Source organism: Andrographis paniculata, unplaced genomic scaffold (genome assembly GCF_009805555.1).
Source record: "Andrographis paniculata isolate CXL003 unplaced genomic scaffold, ASM980555v1 Contig38END, whole genome shotgun sequence".
Lineage (NCBI taxonomy): Eukaryota > Viridiplantae > Streptophyta > Magnoliopsida > Lamiales > Acanthaceae > Andrographis > Andrographis paniculata.
Window position 1 is genome coordinate 243037 of NW_026137571.1, and position 12551 is coordinate 255587.

General features: G+C 40.0%; 3 protein-coding genes across 6 annotated transcripts; 1 reads left to right on the forward strand and 2 right to left on the reverse strand.

Moving 5' to 3' along the window:
* Window positions 1–1338: 1338 nt before the first annotated feature.
* On the forward strand, window positions 1339–5773 carry LOC127251119 (uncharacterized). 4 transcript variants are annotated; one of them, XM_051274707.1, is made up of 4 exons: window positions 1339–1480; window positions 1663–3322; window positions 3681–4684; window positions 5449–5773. In XM_051274707.1, the coding sequence occupies exons 2-4, from the start codon at window positions 1889–1891 to the stop codon at window positions 5570–5572; spliced, it is 2562 nt and encodes an 853-aa protein (XP_051130664.1). In that variant the 5' UTR covers window positions 1339–1480; window positions 1663–1888; the 3' UTR covers window positions 5573–5773. The 4 variants fall into 4 exon arrangements, with proteins under 4 accessions (XP_051130664.1, XP_051130666.1, XP_051130667.1 ...); XM_051274709.1 differs by having other exon boundaries at window positions 1358–1492; XM_051274710.1 differs by having other exon boundaries at window positions 1367–1471; window positions 1558–3322.
* Window positions 5774–6075: 302 nt separating this feature from the next.
* On the reverse strand, window positions 6076–8406 carry LOC127251121 (CBL-interacting protein kinase 2-like). Its single transcript, XM_051274711.1, has 2 exons — window positions 8272–8406; window positions 6076–7896 (listed from the first exon to the last, which is right to left on the reverse strand). Exon 2 carries the CDS (start codon window positions 7570–7572, stop codon window positions 6229–6231), a length of 1344 nt encoding a protein of 447 aa, XP_051130668.1. The 5' UTR covers window positions 7573–7896; window positions 8272–8406; the 3' UTR covers window positions 6076–6228.
* Window positions 8407–9694: 1288 nt separating this feature from the next.
* On the reverse strand, window positions 9695–12321 carry LOC127251148 (WEB family protein At2g38370-like). The gene is made up of 2 exons (XM_051274748.1): window positions 11965–12321; window positions 9695–11378 (listed from the first exon to the last, which is right to left on the reverse strand). The coding sequence occupies exons 1-2, from the start codon at window positions 12133–12135 to the stop codon at window positions 9888–9890; spliced, it is 1662 nt and encodes a 553-aa protein (XP_051130705.1). The 5' UTR covers window positions 12136–12321; the 3' UTR covers window positions 9695–9887.
* Window positions 12322–12551: the final 230 nt, after the last annotated feature.

Consider the following 12551-nt stretch of genomic DNA (forward strand, 5'->3'; position numbering starts at 1 on the left):
TTTGCAGGTGATCTGAAGCTTCGTAAGCTTCGTAGGTCTGGATTCATGACCTCATGGTCACATATCCAATCCTTACACTATCAGACAATCTCCTACGGGATAATTAAAATGAAATTTTTGACCTGACCTCAGGTGAATGATTAGTTTTCAAAAAATATTTTCATATTAAAAAATTAATTTTTCAAATATGAGAACATATATATTTTTAATTAATTATTATATTATAGTATTGTAAATATATTTATGAAACATGATAAATAAATTTACATTCTATATATATATATATATATAAATAAAAATGGTAGAGAAGCTTATTTTAGTAGTCTTCTTTTGTTTCAATTTAAAATTATACTATATTAGTAATGTATTTCATAATTGTTAGGTCTTTTTCTTCCAACATTCCCCTCTCTCTCTCTCTCTCATTTGCATTTGCATTTCGGTACACCGCACCACTACACTGGAGCGAAGAAAAACAAAAATTGAAGGAAAGGGACCATATATGTATGTATGTATGTATGTAATAATAATGATAATAATAACAAATTAAGGTAATTGATGATAATGGTGCTAGCTGTCGTTGTTTGTAGCTTATTCATATTTAAAGAAACTTTCTCCTTAGCTTAGGTGTTTTGATGGATTTAGAATTATATTGGCAGTATAGTAGTATATACACATCTTTGTTATGTATAAATACTGAGTGACTGATTGATTGATTGATTAGTGATTACTCAACCCAAAGTGCTCATCACACTTTCATTTCTCCAAAGCCAAAGTCAATACCCCACCAATATCAAATTCATAGAAAAAATATTCGTCTTCATCTTCATCTTCATTTTGCAGTCACTCACGCAATAATAAATCTTAATCATACTTAATACTCTTCTCTACGTATGCATATATATATATATATATGTATACATGTATGTTGCAGTAGTGATCTGATCTGAGAGAATCTGAAACACACACGAGCAGATCAGTCAGTGGATCTATCTTAAATATAGCAACTGAGAGTGCACTCAACTTTTCGGTGTCTGTCTCCCACAAATTAATTATTTTCATTATATTATATATATATTTTTTATAACGTGAAAATTTATAACATTTATCCTAAAGTGAACTCGAGATAAACTCCGATCTAATCTAATACTTTGCAAACTAAGGTCCAGCCACGCTAAGCCTTGTCTCAATGTCTGTCTTTCATCAGTCAATTAATTAACCGTTATTGGACCGAACCTCCACCAGTGCTACTACATGGGCCTATTGGGCCGAACATAGTAGTCCAAGGTCCAATATTTGGGTCCAACTTCATTCCTTCCAACAATTCACAACATAGCTAAGCTAACTAGCTACTTTGCACCCGCCTCTTAATTGTCTCCTCTCTCCCTCTGTCTTCTTGTCGAATCATTTCGTAAAATTTATATTGCAAACCTCGAATGCCAAGTTCGCTGGGGACGGACCATCTCTGATGACTGTAATAGACGTACGCCTTCAAGTTCGTATCTCTCGTTTTTGTTGTTCCGCTCTGTAATCGATTGTTGTGCTTTTCGTGATATCTAGGTTTCGCAGCTTGATAAAACGCGGTTGGAATACTTAGTAATTCAACTTTTGTGGATTTCAGAAGCTTTGCGTTTTTATCTCTTTTTGTAATTTTTTGTTAATTAGGACGTTCCACGTAAGTTGCTTCACCGCTTGGAGGGGGAATTGAAGGAATTGGTTTTGAAATTGAAGCATTGAACAGAACAAGCTGGGAGGCTAGGGTTTACCATCTTTCTCTTGTTTTTTTTGGGATTCGTCGGATTATCTGATTACTCGGTTTGGGAAGTGAGGTTTCTTGAAACGTTTTTCTGTTTTCAAGAGTTGGGAAGAAGGGGTGTTGGTGGGGGAGGATATGTGTATACTTTGCGTTGTTCAGAAGTGGTCGCGGAGGATTGCTACCATGTTGCCGTGGCTGGTAATTCCACTGATTGGCCTCTGGGCTTTATCACAGCTCTTTCCACCTGCTTTCCGGTTTGAAATTACGTCATCAAGGCTTGCCTGCGTGTTGGTGCTACTGGTAACCCTGTTCTGGTACGAGGTGTTGATGCCTCAGCTGTCAGCATGGCAGATCAGGAGGAATGATAGGCTCAAGGAGAGGAAGAGGTCTGAAGCTATTGAATTACAGAAATTGCGAAAGACTGCTACTAGAAGATGCAGGAATTGCTTTACTGCTTATCGTGATCAGAATCCAGGTGGGGGTAAGTTTATGTGCTCTTACTGTGGCCATATTTCAAAGAGGCCAGTTCTCGATTTCCCTGTGCTTTCAGGGATGGAAAATTCGGGAATTTGGAAGAATCTGGTCAGTAAAAGTGGAAAGATATTAAATGGCAAGGCTTGGCTAGATAATGGGTTGGTCTGTGGGCAGGAATGGCTTGAGAATAGCAATTGTGGAAGCGGACCTATTTACCGGAACTCAATCGATAGACAGAAGAATAGTGGTGATTTATTTGGAGATCATGACAATTGTTTGACAGAAAGATCTTACTCTCACGGTTTTCTTTTTGGTTCCCAAGCATTAACGAGATTTTTCTTTCATGTCACCTGGCTTTGTAGAAAGCTTTTTAGAGTTCGATCTTCCAGAGATGATTCTTCAGTTGATTCAAAGAGCAGAGCAGTGATAGATAATTGTGGTGAGAATGGGGTGAGTTGTCAGGAGAGTAAAGCAGAAAAAGCTCGTAGAAAAGCCGAGGAGAAAAGGCTTGCTAGATTAGAGAAGGAGCTACTGGAAGAGGAAGAAAGAAAGCAGAGAGAGGAGGTTGCAAAATTGGTTGAAGAGCGAAGGAGATTGAGAGATGAGAAAATGGAAGCTGAAAAAGAACATGGAAAAGGATCGTCTCGACTTAAGGAAAGAGGGGGTAATAAGGAGTCTGAAAGGAAATGCCAGGAGAAAAAGAAGGAAAAAGATCGAGGGTCAAGTAAAAGCAACTCTGATGCTGAGGAGCTAGAAAAAAGAGCAAACAAGGATAGAAAGGAGCAGCAAAGAACTGGACTTGAATGTACGAAACCTCATGGTGCAGAAATGGGTTCTGGATTTAGGGGTGCTACTGCTAGCAATCATAACCAAGGAATTGCTGGAACAAGATACCTGGATCGCATGAGGGGCACTCTTTTATCTTCTTCCAGAGCATTTACTGGAGGTGGTTTTTTTGGAAACAGCAGTAATGCAACTACTGTTTCAAGAGGAAACAAGCCTAATACATTAGTAGAAAATATTCAAACTTCTACACATGGAAAAGATTCTGGAAGAGCAACCGCAAACAGAGACAATAAAACTTCCAACCACCCTGTAAGTAGCTCATCGCATTTAGTGGTTTGTCTTCTAATATTTTTTCATTACTACTTTTTTTTCATTCAAGTTGTGGGGTGGGTGGGAGGGGTGATTGGCATGGGTTTCATGGAAATCTATGTACGATTGTTGATACTAATTTGTCATGAAACAATCATCTTCTGTTATTAATTTTTCGGCCCTGATCTATATCATCAATTGATGACATCTAATTGGAACTTTACTCCTGCTGCTGTTGGATTCTCATCTCACCATATTCACATTGATCTTTGATCCCCTGGAATATACTTCTGTTGGTACTTGTTGATATGTTGTGTACTTATGTGGCCAAGTTAACTTATACTGATATACACTGCAGGTGCTTGTTGAAGCTCAGCCAAGCACCGGACCAAAAAAGTCCTGGCAGCAACTATTTACTCGCTCCTCTGCTGTACTTCCACCATCTAGTTCGAATGTTATAAGCAGACCTATCGGGAAATGTGAAGCAGTTCAGAGTCCACCTTTTTCTGGTCATCCGAATCCAACCCAATCAGCTGAGAATCCTACCAATTTTGGATTGTCATCACCGTTCAGCTTACCTTCATTTTCTCTTGGATCAAGTGGCAGCAATGCAGTTCTTTCTGAACCAATGCTTTCCAACATGAAAGATTCACCTCATCAATTTTTACCAGAGGAGTCGGAGATTTTTGAAGACCCTTGTTATGATCCAGACCCCATATCCTTGCTAGGTCCGGTTTCTGAATCACTAGATGAATTTCAACAGGACCTTGGTTTTTTGAAGGACACTGAATTCAAAGAACCATTTGCTGTGAAGGCTAAAGCTGGACCCTCTGAAATCACAAAGCCATTGCCTATTGAGTCTCCATTGTTGAGACCACCAGTTTCAGAGGAAAGGCATGCCAGTTCAGTTCTTTTTCCTTCTTTCAGGGCTCAGGATAATCCCAACACCATGAATGATGCTGGAACATGGCAGATGTGGAATACCCCTGCTCTTGGGCAGGATGGTCTTGGTTTAGTTAGTCGGCCTGCCAGTTGGGTTTTACATCCTGATAACTTCCCTTACCAAGAAGATAGAATAAACCCAATGCCTCAAAGAACAATGGCTTCGTTGTTCAAGAAGGATGAGCAGGCCACTTTTGGTTCTCTTTCTTCTCAAAATGTTCCATTTCAAAATTCTCAGAATGGTGGGAAATTCAATGCACCTGTCCCTCCTGTTCCTGATGATCCATGGTCGTCAAACAACTTGTTCGGGCAGATTTCAAGGCCTGAAAATCCAATTCTTTCAAAGCCCAATGAGCTAGCTGGTTCAAATGGACGGGTTTATGACAATCCCGGTGCCCCTGCTGCTAATTCATGGGACAAGTAAGATAGCCTGAACTGAACTCTGTTTTTTATACTCTTGAACAAGGAAGAGAATTTCTTGTTTTAAGATTGCTGCCTATGGATTTCTTGTTCGATATACTTGTGTCTGCATATGAGTTTTCCCAGCTTAAAATTGTCGATTAGATGCTATTTTCATGCCAAGTACATATAGGTTCATTTGCATATGTATAAATATACATGTAAGCTCACTTGTTGATGTCAGTGGTTCATTATGGCATTAGGAGCGTGTCTAGTTTAGCACACCAAACCTTATAATCTATACTTTTATCTCCAGTTTTGAATCTAAGGGTTTTATTATTGCAACTTTGCAACACGACTGATAATCAACATTTACGATACTAACATAAAGGCATAGCTGTTTATGTCTGCTGTGATCAAGGATTCTCTCTGCACAGCGACTTGGATTGGGATCTGGACTTCTCTGCCCTTGTTAAATGTGTAGGAGATGTTGCTGATGGTTGACCTTGGAATCCGTTGTCAAGATATGATATTCAGTTTATTTGTCTAAGTAAACACTGTCCTCAAATCAGAACCTCAAAGCAGGGCTTGGGTTATAGTTTAGATAAAACTATCACTCAATGAAATGCGCTACAATTTTGTTCAGAATTTGATATTAAGTTTATTTGTCTACCCTTGAGTGTCTCATCATGAACACATTTATATAGCAGAACAATTTTGTTTTGATGTCATGGATGCTCAATTCTAGTGGTAATGTGTGTTTGTTTTGTGCTTTTCTTCCGCAGAAAAGATTGGCCAGTGCAAGGTTCACATGAAGATGGTATTGGGAGATCTACCACCAGCGGCTCCCAAGTGGAGGCCTGCACGCCACCTCGGATGTACAGTCTCTTTGGTCACATGATTAGATGAGGAAAAATAAACATAGAAAGTGAAGGACCAAGTATGAGGAACATGAATGCTTTTAACTCTTGTACTGACGACGAGACTATAATAGTATTATATCAAACTCCATCCATTATAGCATCCTCTCCTTATTTTCTATATAAGGAAGATTTAATTTAGCCTGCCCGGCACAAACTTGGTATGTTATGCATCATTTTTATTCTCTCATGACCAGAGATGTTAACAGGGCTAGTGCTGAGTATGGGGGCTGGTTAGTTGAGCCTAAGGAAGTTAATTATGAGAAAGAATCATATAGACAAGTGAGGGGATTCTTGTACTAAAACTATGATTTCTGTTCTTCCCAAAATTGGCATGCTATTGTAGATGCTAGCCTAAGTGGTGGTACATTTAACAAATAATCTCATCTGCTGCTAGGTTGGTAGTATTGTCTTGTAATTCTTAAAATTGCACATTGAGAAGTGAAGCAAGAAAAGAAAAGAGATACAAAAACATTTCCTTCACAAAAATAGTTAAAATAAACTGGCTGATTTTATTTGTGCTCAAGCTCAAATCTAGAGTTAAAACAATTTCCGAAAAGCAACTGCAACTGAGCATTCTAATGGTTATTTATAGCAATGGTTGAACTAAGGTGCTGGTTATTTAACTGATCGACTCAGGAATCTCTAGTTGATGGTGGCGCTGGCCGGGTGAGGACAGGCGACGCGATCTTCCCCTTGCCATGCCCAAACAATGTCATTCAGAGATGGCCTTACGCCCCGATTCATCAGCTTCTGATATTCCAATGTATCTCCACTGGACTTCTTCATCTCAACCAAATGGAAGCTTGGGGTGACCTCCAAGATTTCTGCATCGACAGACAGCACGCCCTTCCTGCCAGCCTTTGATCCTTCCAGTTTGAGCATTCCTCCATCCTTCTTCGTCACCTTCAGCTTCAGACGCTTGCCTAAGTCTTCTATCTTAGAGATGATGGCCTTTGCCGACTGCTTTGATGTGAACTTGACTTCCTTCTTCAGATTAGCATCATCATCTTCGAACAAACCTGATAAATCTAAACCAGCCGAGAGGGATATTATATCAAAGGCATTCAAGTGTGCAGGCTTTGAGACTTCCACCTTACTGTCTGCCACAGTGTCGATGGTGGTTGCATCTGAACTTCTAATATCCTCTTCCTTCGAATTTCTCTTCACTCTGGATAAGAAACCTTTACGGAACCAGGAGTTCTTCATGATCTTTGCTATGGGGATCCGGGTGCTTGCTTTAGGATCCAAAATTTCAGAGATAAGCGCACGAGCATCAGGCGAGATACAGCTGGGGTATTTGATATCAGCTTCACTTATTTTCCGGTACAGCTCCATCAAATTCGCATCATGGAAAGGAAGGCATCCCGTTAGTAGAACAAATAAGATCACCCCACATGACCAGATATCAGCTTTGAGGCCATCATAGCCTTTCCTGCCAACAACTTCTGGGGCAACGTAAGCAGGTGTCCCGCAGGCAGTGTGGAGTAACCCATCCTGTCTCTTCGATTCCGCGAGTGTGCTCAATCCGAAGTCCGAGATCTTCAGATTCCCATTTTCATCCAACAGTAGGTTCTCCGGTTTCAGATCCCGGTGACAAACTCCCCTGCTGTGGCAGAAATCAACAGCACTAATAAGCTGTTGAAAGTATTTCCTGGCGGCCCCTTCCTTCAGTTTCCCTTTCGCCAGCTTATTAAACAGCTCGCCTCCTCGTACATATTCCATCACGAAATATATCTTGGCTTTACTGGCCATAACCTCGTAGAGCTGCACAATGTTGGGATGCCTCACAAGTTTCATTACAGAGACTTCTCTCATAATTTGATCCATCATCCCAACCCTAATGATCTTCTCTTTGTCGATGATCTTGATGGCCACACTCATCCCAGTCTCGAGGTTTCTAGCATGATACACCTTGGCAAAAGTGCCTTGTCCAAGGAATTTCCCCAACTCATACTTTTGCATCAGAACTCTTCCTTTACTCTCCATCCCAGCAACAGATCTAGTTGAACTCAGACAACAACTTCGGCAGCAAATTCAATTACAGTACGGGGAGAAAGCGAGCAACTTTAAGAAAGCAAGGATTCAACCGTCTTCGCAGAGGTCATTGTATGAGACATATTGTCCTCTGAAATATTGAGTCAATGTTGGCATCGGAAGGCAGAAATATACAGGGCTGTAAACTGCGTGTCCACACTCATCAAGGACAGAGGAATGCAGCTTGGATGGAGCTTCTGCTTCATCAAAGTTGGAAAACAACCCTTGTCTACACAGCAACCGCATCTTTCCGCATTCCCTGGTTCTTGTTTCCAACTGAGGAATACAATAGAAGAAGATGAGGAATTCTATTAGGACAACAGAAACAAAAAACAACCAAGTGTTTGATACTTCAATTTGAAAAAAATCATGGATCTTTCTAGAATCTGAAATAATAAGAACACAAAATTTTCCACGAGAGCTTCTTCCCTTAGTAAGAACAATCACTAAACTAAAAAACCATCTCAACGAATTAAAAGAGAAACAAACAGAAAGAAGAAAACCAGAACAAAACCATCAGGAACACAACTTCATCTCAATCACTCCATATTTATCAAGACATATTTGAGAGAGAACAAACAAGCAAGCATAAGATTTTTAGGAAAAAGCATACATGAATCGAATAGAGATTGTGATTGATTGCACGCATACCTATTAGAAACGAAGGATCCCGAACCCGGCGGCGCAGAGAATTGCAAGGTTGAGAGAATTGAGATCTGTGAAAATGGTTTGGCTGATCAGAAAGTAAAGGGGGAGAGTACTATTTTATAGTGGAAACGAGAGGGCAACCATGCGGGTGCGGGTTCGGGTGGCGGTGCCGTGATGGATATCTCGACTCTAACCTAGCCTTGGGGGAGCCTAATTCGGGTCGGGTCCCCCGTCCACGTAAGTATGACACACACACATAAATGACTGGACTCCACGCGCTAGCCAGCCTAAAGCCAACTTTCATAACTTACCTTAATTTACACTTGTTTTATTTATGGAGTAGTATTAATTAATTTCTATAAATATAATTTAATCTCTAATTTTAGAGGTCTACTCATCGATCCCATCCGGATTGTGCGAAATATTCTTTTATAATACGCACAAGATCATTATCATTTTGTGATCTTTATCGTGAATATTAATATTAATATTATTGTTGCCTGTTGGGTCCTCTAGTGCAAAAGTTGGCAGCATATGTAAGGAAAAAGATTAAATTAATGAAATCGGACGCGGCAAATTGAGCATTTATTTATTCGGAAAGAATTAGAACAAGACAAGGGCGAGTTGATGAATATTACTCACTAGTGTAAATTAAATCATGATTTATTTATTCATAATCCTAATCCTAATGATTGTTTGTTTGTTTATTATTGTGATGAATGGGTGGGTTGTAAAGGCACGTGAAACATATTAACAAATAAAAAGAGACAGTCTTTGATTTATTATAGAAGATTCAAACAATTCAATATTGGCTACCGCCACTACTACTACTGCTGCTGCTGCCTTATAGCGTGAGTGTCTCTCTCTTTCTGCCTCTATTCGTTTCAATTTTCAATTATGACAACTATGACAACACAGTAGCTAAATTTGAACCTTCTCGGAACCACCGTATATATAACTTCATTCATGTCTATCCATATTTATTTATATTAAGACTCTCCGTTGGTTTATTTTTGTTAGGAATGAATCTAATGGAACATGCTGAATCAAATCAATAATTTTGCACATTAAATTTTCTGTCGATTGTATCAGTATTACCATTATTAGATCTTAGGCAAAGAAAGAAAGTCATATTCGTATATCATGAAATGGCCGGTCTAGTCTCGACTCGACTCGACTCATGATAACAAGTAAAATTTAATTTTTAGTTATAGATTGGTCAGAAATGGGATTTCCAGCCACACAAATTGCTGTCATGAATTTATTGCACAGTGTCTCTTCCAACGAATTCGATTTCGATATGTCTCTCCTCCAGGTTAAGGTTAGGTTTCATGGCTCACGCTGCTGCAAGTGTTTGATTCCCTTCTCTTTTCCAGACTCAATTGTGTGATTATGAAAGAATGTACCAAGAAATCAGCACCGTCCATTTTAAGACTCGAAACCACACCATACCATACACACAATATCATACAAGCGTTCGATTCCAACACAACCTAATCCATGAATTAAAACGATTCCTAGTAAATCTACCTAAGAAAGCACAGCGCCATTGCAGGAGGATAAGCTAAGAACACACAGACAGAGTTAGCAGCTTCGGTAATAAATTAAATCATTCCCCGTCACATTGATCTTGGAGCTAAGCTCTTCTTCTTCTTGCTTTGCTTCGTTACGAGGAGGGAGATTCGACCAAAACTAAACTTCTTCCTCTTCCAAGGGGCATCCTTGTTTTCTTTCCCGGATTTCTTACCGGGATGTGGATGATCAGTGTTCATCTTGCTAAGCATTTGTCCCAGCGAAACCTTACGCTTCCCCACGATCTTCTCGTTTCGAATCCCATTCTCATAATCTTCCGTCAGCAGCAGTTTCTGGCTCAGTATCTGCCCGATTGACAGTGTTGGCTTCAGAACTGGTTTCACCTCATCACCATTGACAAGATTCAGCCCATTTACATCTAGAAGACGGGCATCTCTCCTGTGTGCCGATGGATGAGGATTCTTGAATTTAGTAGAGCTGTGGAGATTGCGCCGCTTGTGGCCATGCTCAGATCTCCATATCCGCAGAGCTTCCTCGACTGCTAATTTACCTTTATTGGCTGCCTCTACTCGACTAAGCGCCTCCTCCAACGCCCGTTTGCTGACTTTCACTTCTTCCGTAGCTTCTTCGACCTTCTTCAAGATTTCTGTTTTCGAAACATTTGCCTCATCCACTCGAACCATTGCATCCACGACTCGATCCTTGCATAATTTCTCTCCTTCTCGAGCTTTCGAAAGCAACGACGAATACTCATCAAAAGTAAGGGTCACATCTTCGGAACTCTTCTTTTCACTTTTCGACAGTGCTTTAATCTCCATTAGAACCAAAGCTTCCGAAGCTCTGGCCGCTTCCTTCATTTTTTTCGCGGCGACAAGTCTTATCTCAGCAGTCCTAATCTTAGCCTTTGTCTCTTCAATCTTGGACGTTGCCGTCACAACCTCCGTCTTTGCAGTTTCCCCGACTTTCTTAAATTGTTCCATTTCCGAACTTAATTTCTGCAGATCCTTCGAAACATCATCAAAACCACCTATCCCTTCAGAAACTCTTGTCATCAGCTCTTGCTTCTTTCTTGTTTCTTTCAGCTCCTTCTCCAGACTTGAAATTTTCGAGGTGTTTGCAGAAAACCTTTGCCGCGTCTTCTCCAGTGACGCGTTCTCTTTCTCAATTTTCTTCTTGTACAGATCAACTGTAGCCCGAATATCAGCAAGATCATCGGTTGTCCTTTTTAAGTTCAATTTAGCCTGCTTCAGCTCGAGGAGGATGAATCCAGGTGCATCTGAAGGACACAGATCCAAACCATTGATTCCATTTGGTCGACAAACAGTCTTATCACCCTCGAGATTTTTTTCCTCTTCGGGTGGTTGAGCACCAATATTCACATTGCTGTTTTCTTTGAGAGTGACATCAACTTTCACCGCCTCGTTCTGCAGCTTTACTTTCAGTTCTTCCACAACATTCTTGGTTAATTCCAACTCCTTCAAAACATCAAGTGTCTCCCTTTCCTTCTTCATAAGATCCCTTTCCAATTGTGCAGCCTCATCCTCCAGATCAACAATGCCGGCAATCTCTTTATTGCGCTGCATTGCATGAAACCGAACTCGTCAATATCCAAAGCAATATCTAGCAGAATCCACAATAACTATTCAAACGAAATTCCCAGATTTGAAGCTTTGATTTGAATGTTCAACACATCCTTCCACATTCTTGTGTAGCTAGCTAAGCATGCACTAATATTTTGATTTAAAAAATATGAACTAAAGCATATAAGTTTATTCAAAAACTTCAACCAACTTCATGCTTTAATAATTTTCCCCAAAAGTTAATATTGCGCTATGATGCAGATAATAAAGGCAATAACTTTGTAGGGAAGGCTGTTGTAAATGGATGATAATTAATCACTCATACAGATAATAAAAAGGTAAATTTGCTGCAAAAAGAAGATGGATTCAGCTGATAAAAGTTTAACAGACACATATCTCAAGAAGATACCACCAAAAATTTACAACCTTTAACCATTAGTTAGGTAAGTAAGTACAGATCTTCTCAAAAATCAGTCATGGCTACAAACAGCAGAAGAAACCCAAAAAAATATAAATAAATAAACATAAGAAAGTGGGAAATGTTAATTAAGAAATTGGGAGAAGGAAGCCATTAACAAACAACCTGATGCGAAATGGGTTTCCAGGACGCCATTCCACCGAACCGATTCGCAGCTTCCTTAACCGACTCGAACGGAGCCGACGTGTCGATTACAGCTCTCCCCGAAGTGTTTTCACTTTTGGGAGACGAATCGACTGCGCACGGCCCCTGGATTTCAGAAGCTTCCATAGCCATTCCTGAGCTTGTAATTGGGTAGATTTGATAATGGAGGAGAGTAAAAAAACAGAAACACGAAGAAATTTGGGAACGATAGGGAGGGAAAGCACGACGAAACCCACCAGTAGCAGGCAGGGAGTGGGAGTGGGAGTGGGAGTGACCAGGTCGAGGAGGACGAAGAGTTAAATGTCGGGGTTTGACGATGACAGCAGAAAAGTGAAAAAGCAAGGCAAGTGTGGATGGACTGTTGGTAATAAAGGGCAAGAAATGCAAATGAAAAAAATATGAAATACAGAGCAGACCGGCAGGTTTATTTAATTGTAATTAATATACTATTATTATCATTGGCGGTTATAAAAGTACTTGTTAGTGTTACTACTTGATGTTTTTTACCTTAATCTTCTTGATTACAGATTCGACCGTTGCACCAAAGC

Coding starts and splice junctions, on each gene's coding strand:
- LOC127251148 (XM_051274748.1), bottom strand. CDS start 12,135: ATGGCTATGGAAGCTTCTGAAATCCAGGGGCCGTGCGCAGTCGATTCG. Junction 11,379..11,964: donor GGAAACCCATTTCGCATCAG/GTTGTTTGTTAA, acceptor CATGCAATGCAG/CGCAATAAAGAGATTGCCGG.
- LOC127251119 (XM_051274707.1), top strand. CDS start 1,889: ATGTGTATACTTTGCGTTGTTCAGAAGTGGTCGCGGAGGATTGCTACC. Junction 3,323..3,680: donor ATAAAACTTCCAACCACCCT/GTAAGTAGCTCA, acceptor TATACACTGCAG/GTGCTTGTTGAAGCTCAGCC. Junction 4,685..5,448: donor GCTGCTAATTCATGGGACAA/GTAAGATAGCCT, acceptor TTTCTTCCGCAG/AAAAGATTGGCCAGTGCAAG.
- LOC127251121 (XM_051274711.1), bottom strand. CDS start 7,572: ATGGAGAGTAAAGGAAGAGTTCTGATGCAAAAGTATGAGTTGGGGAAA.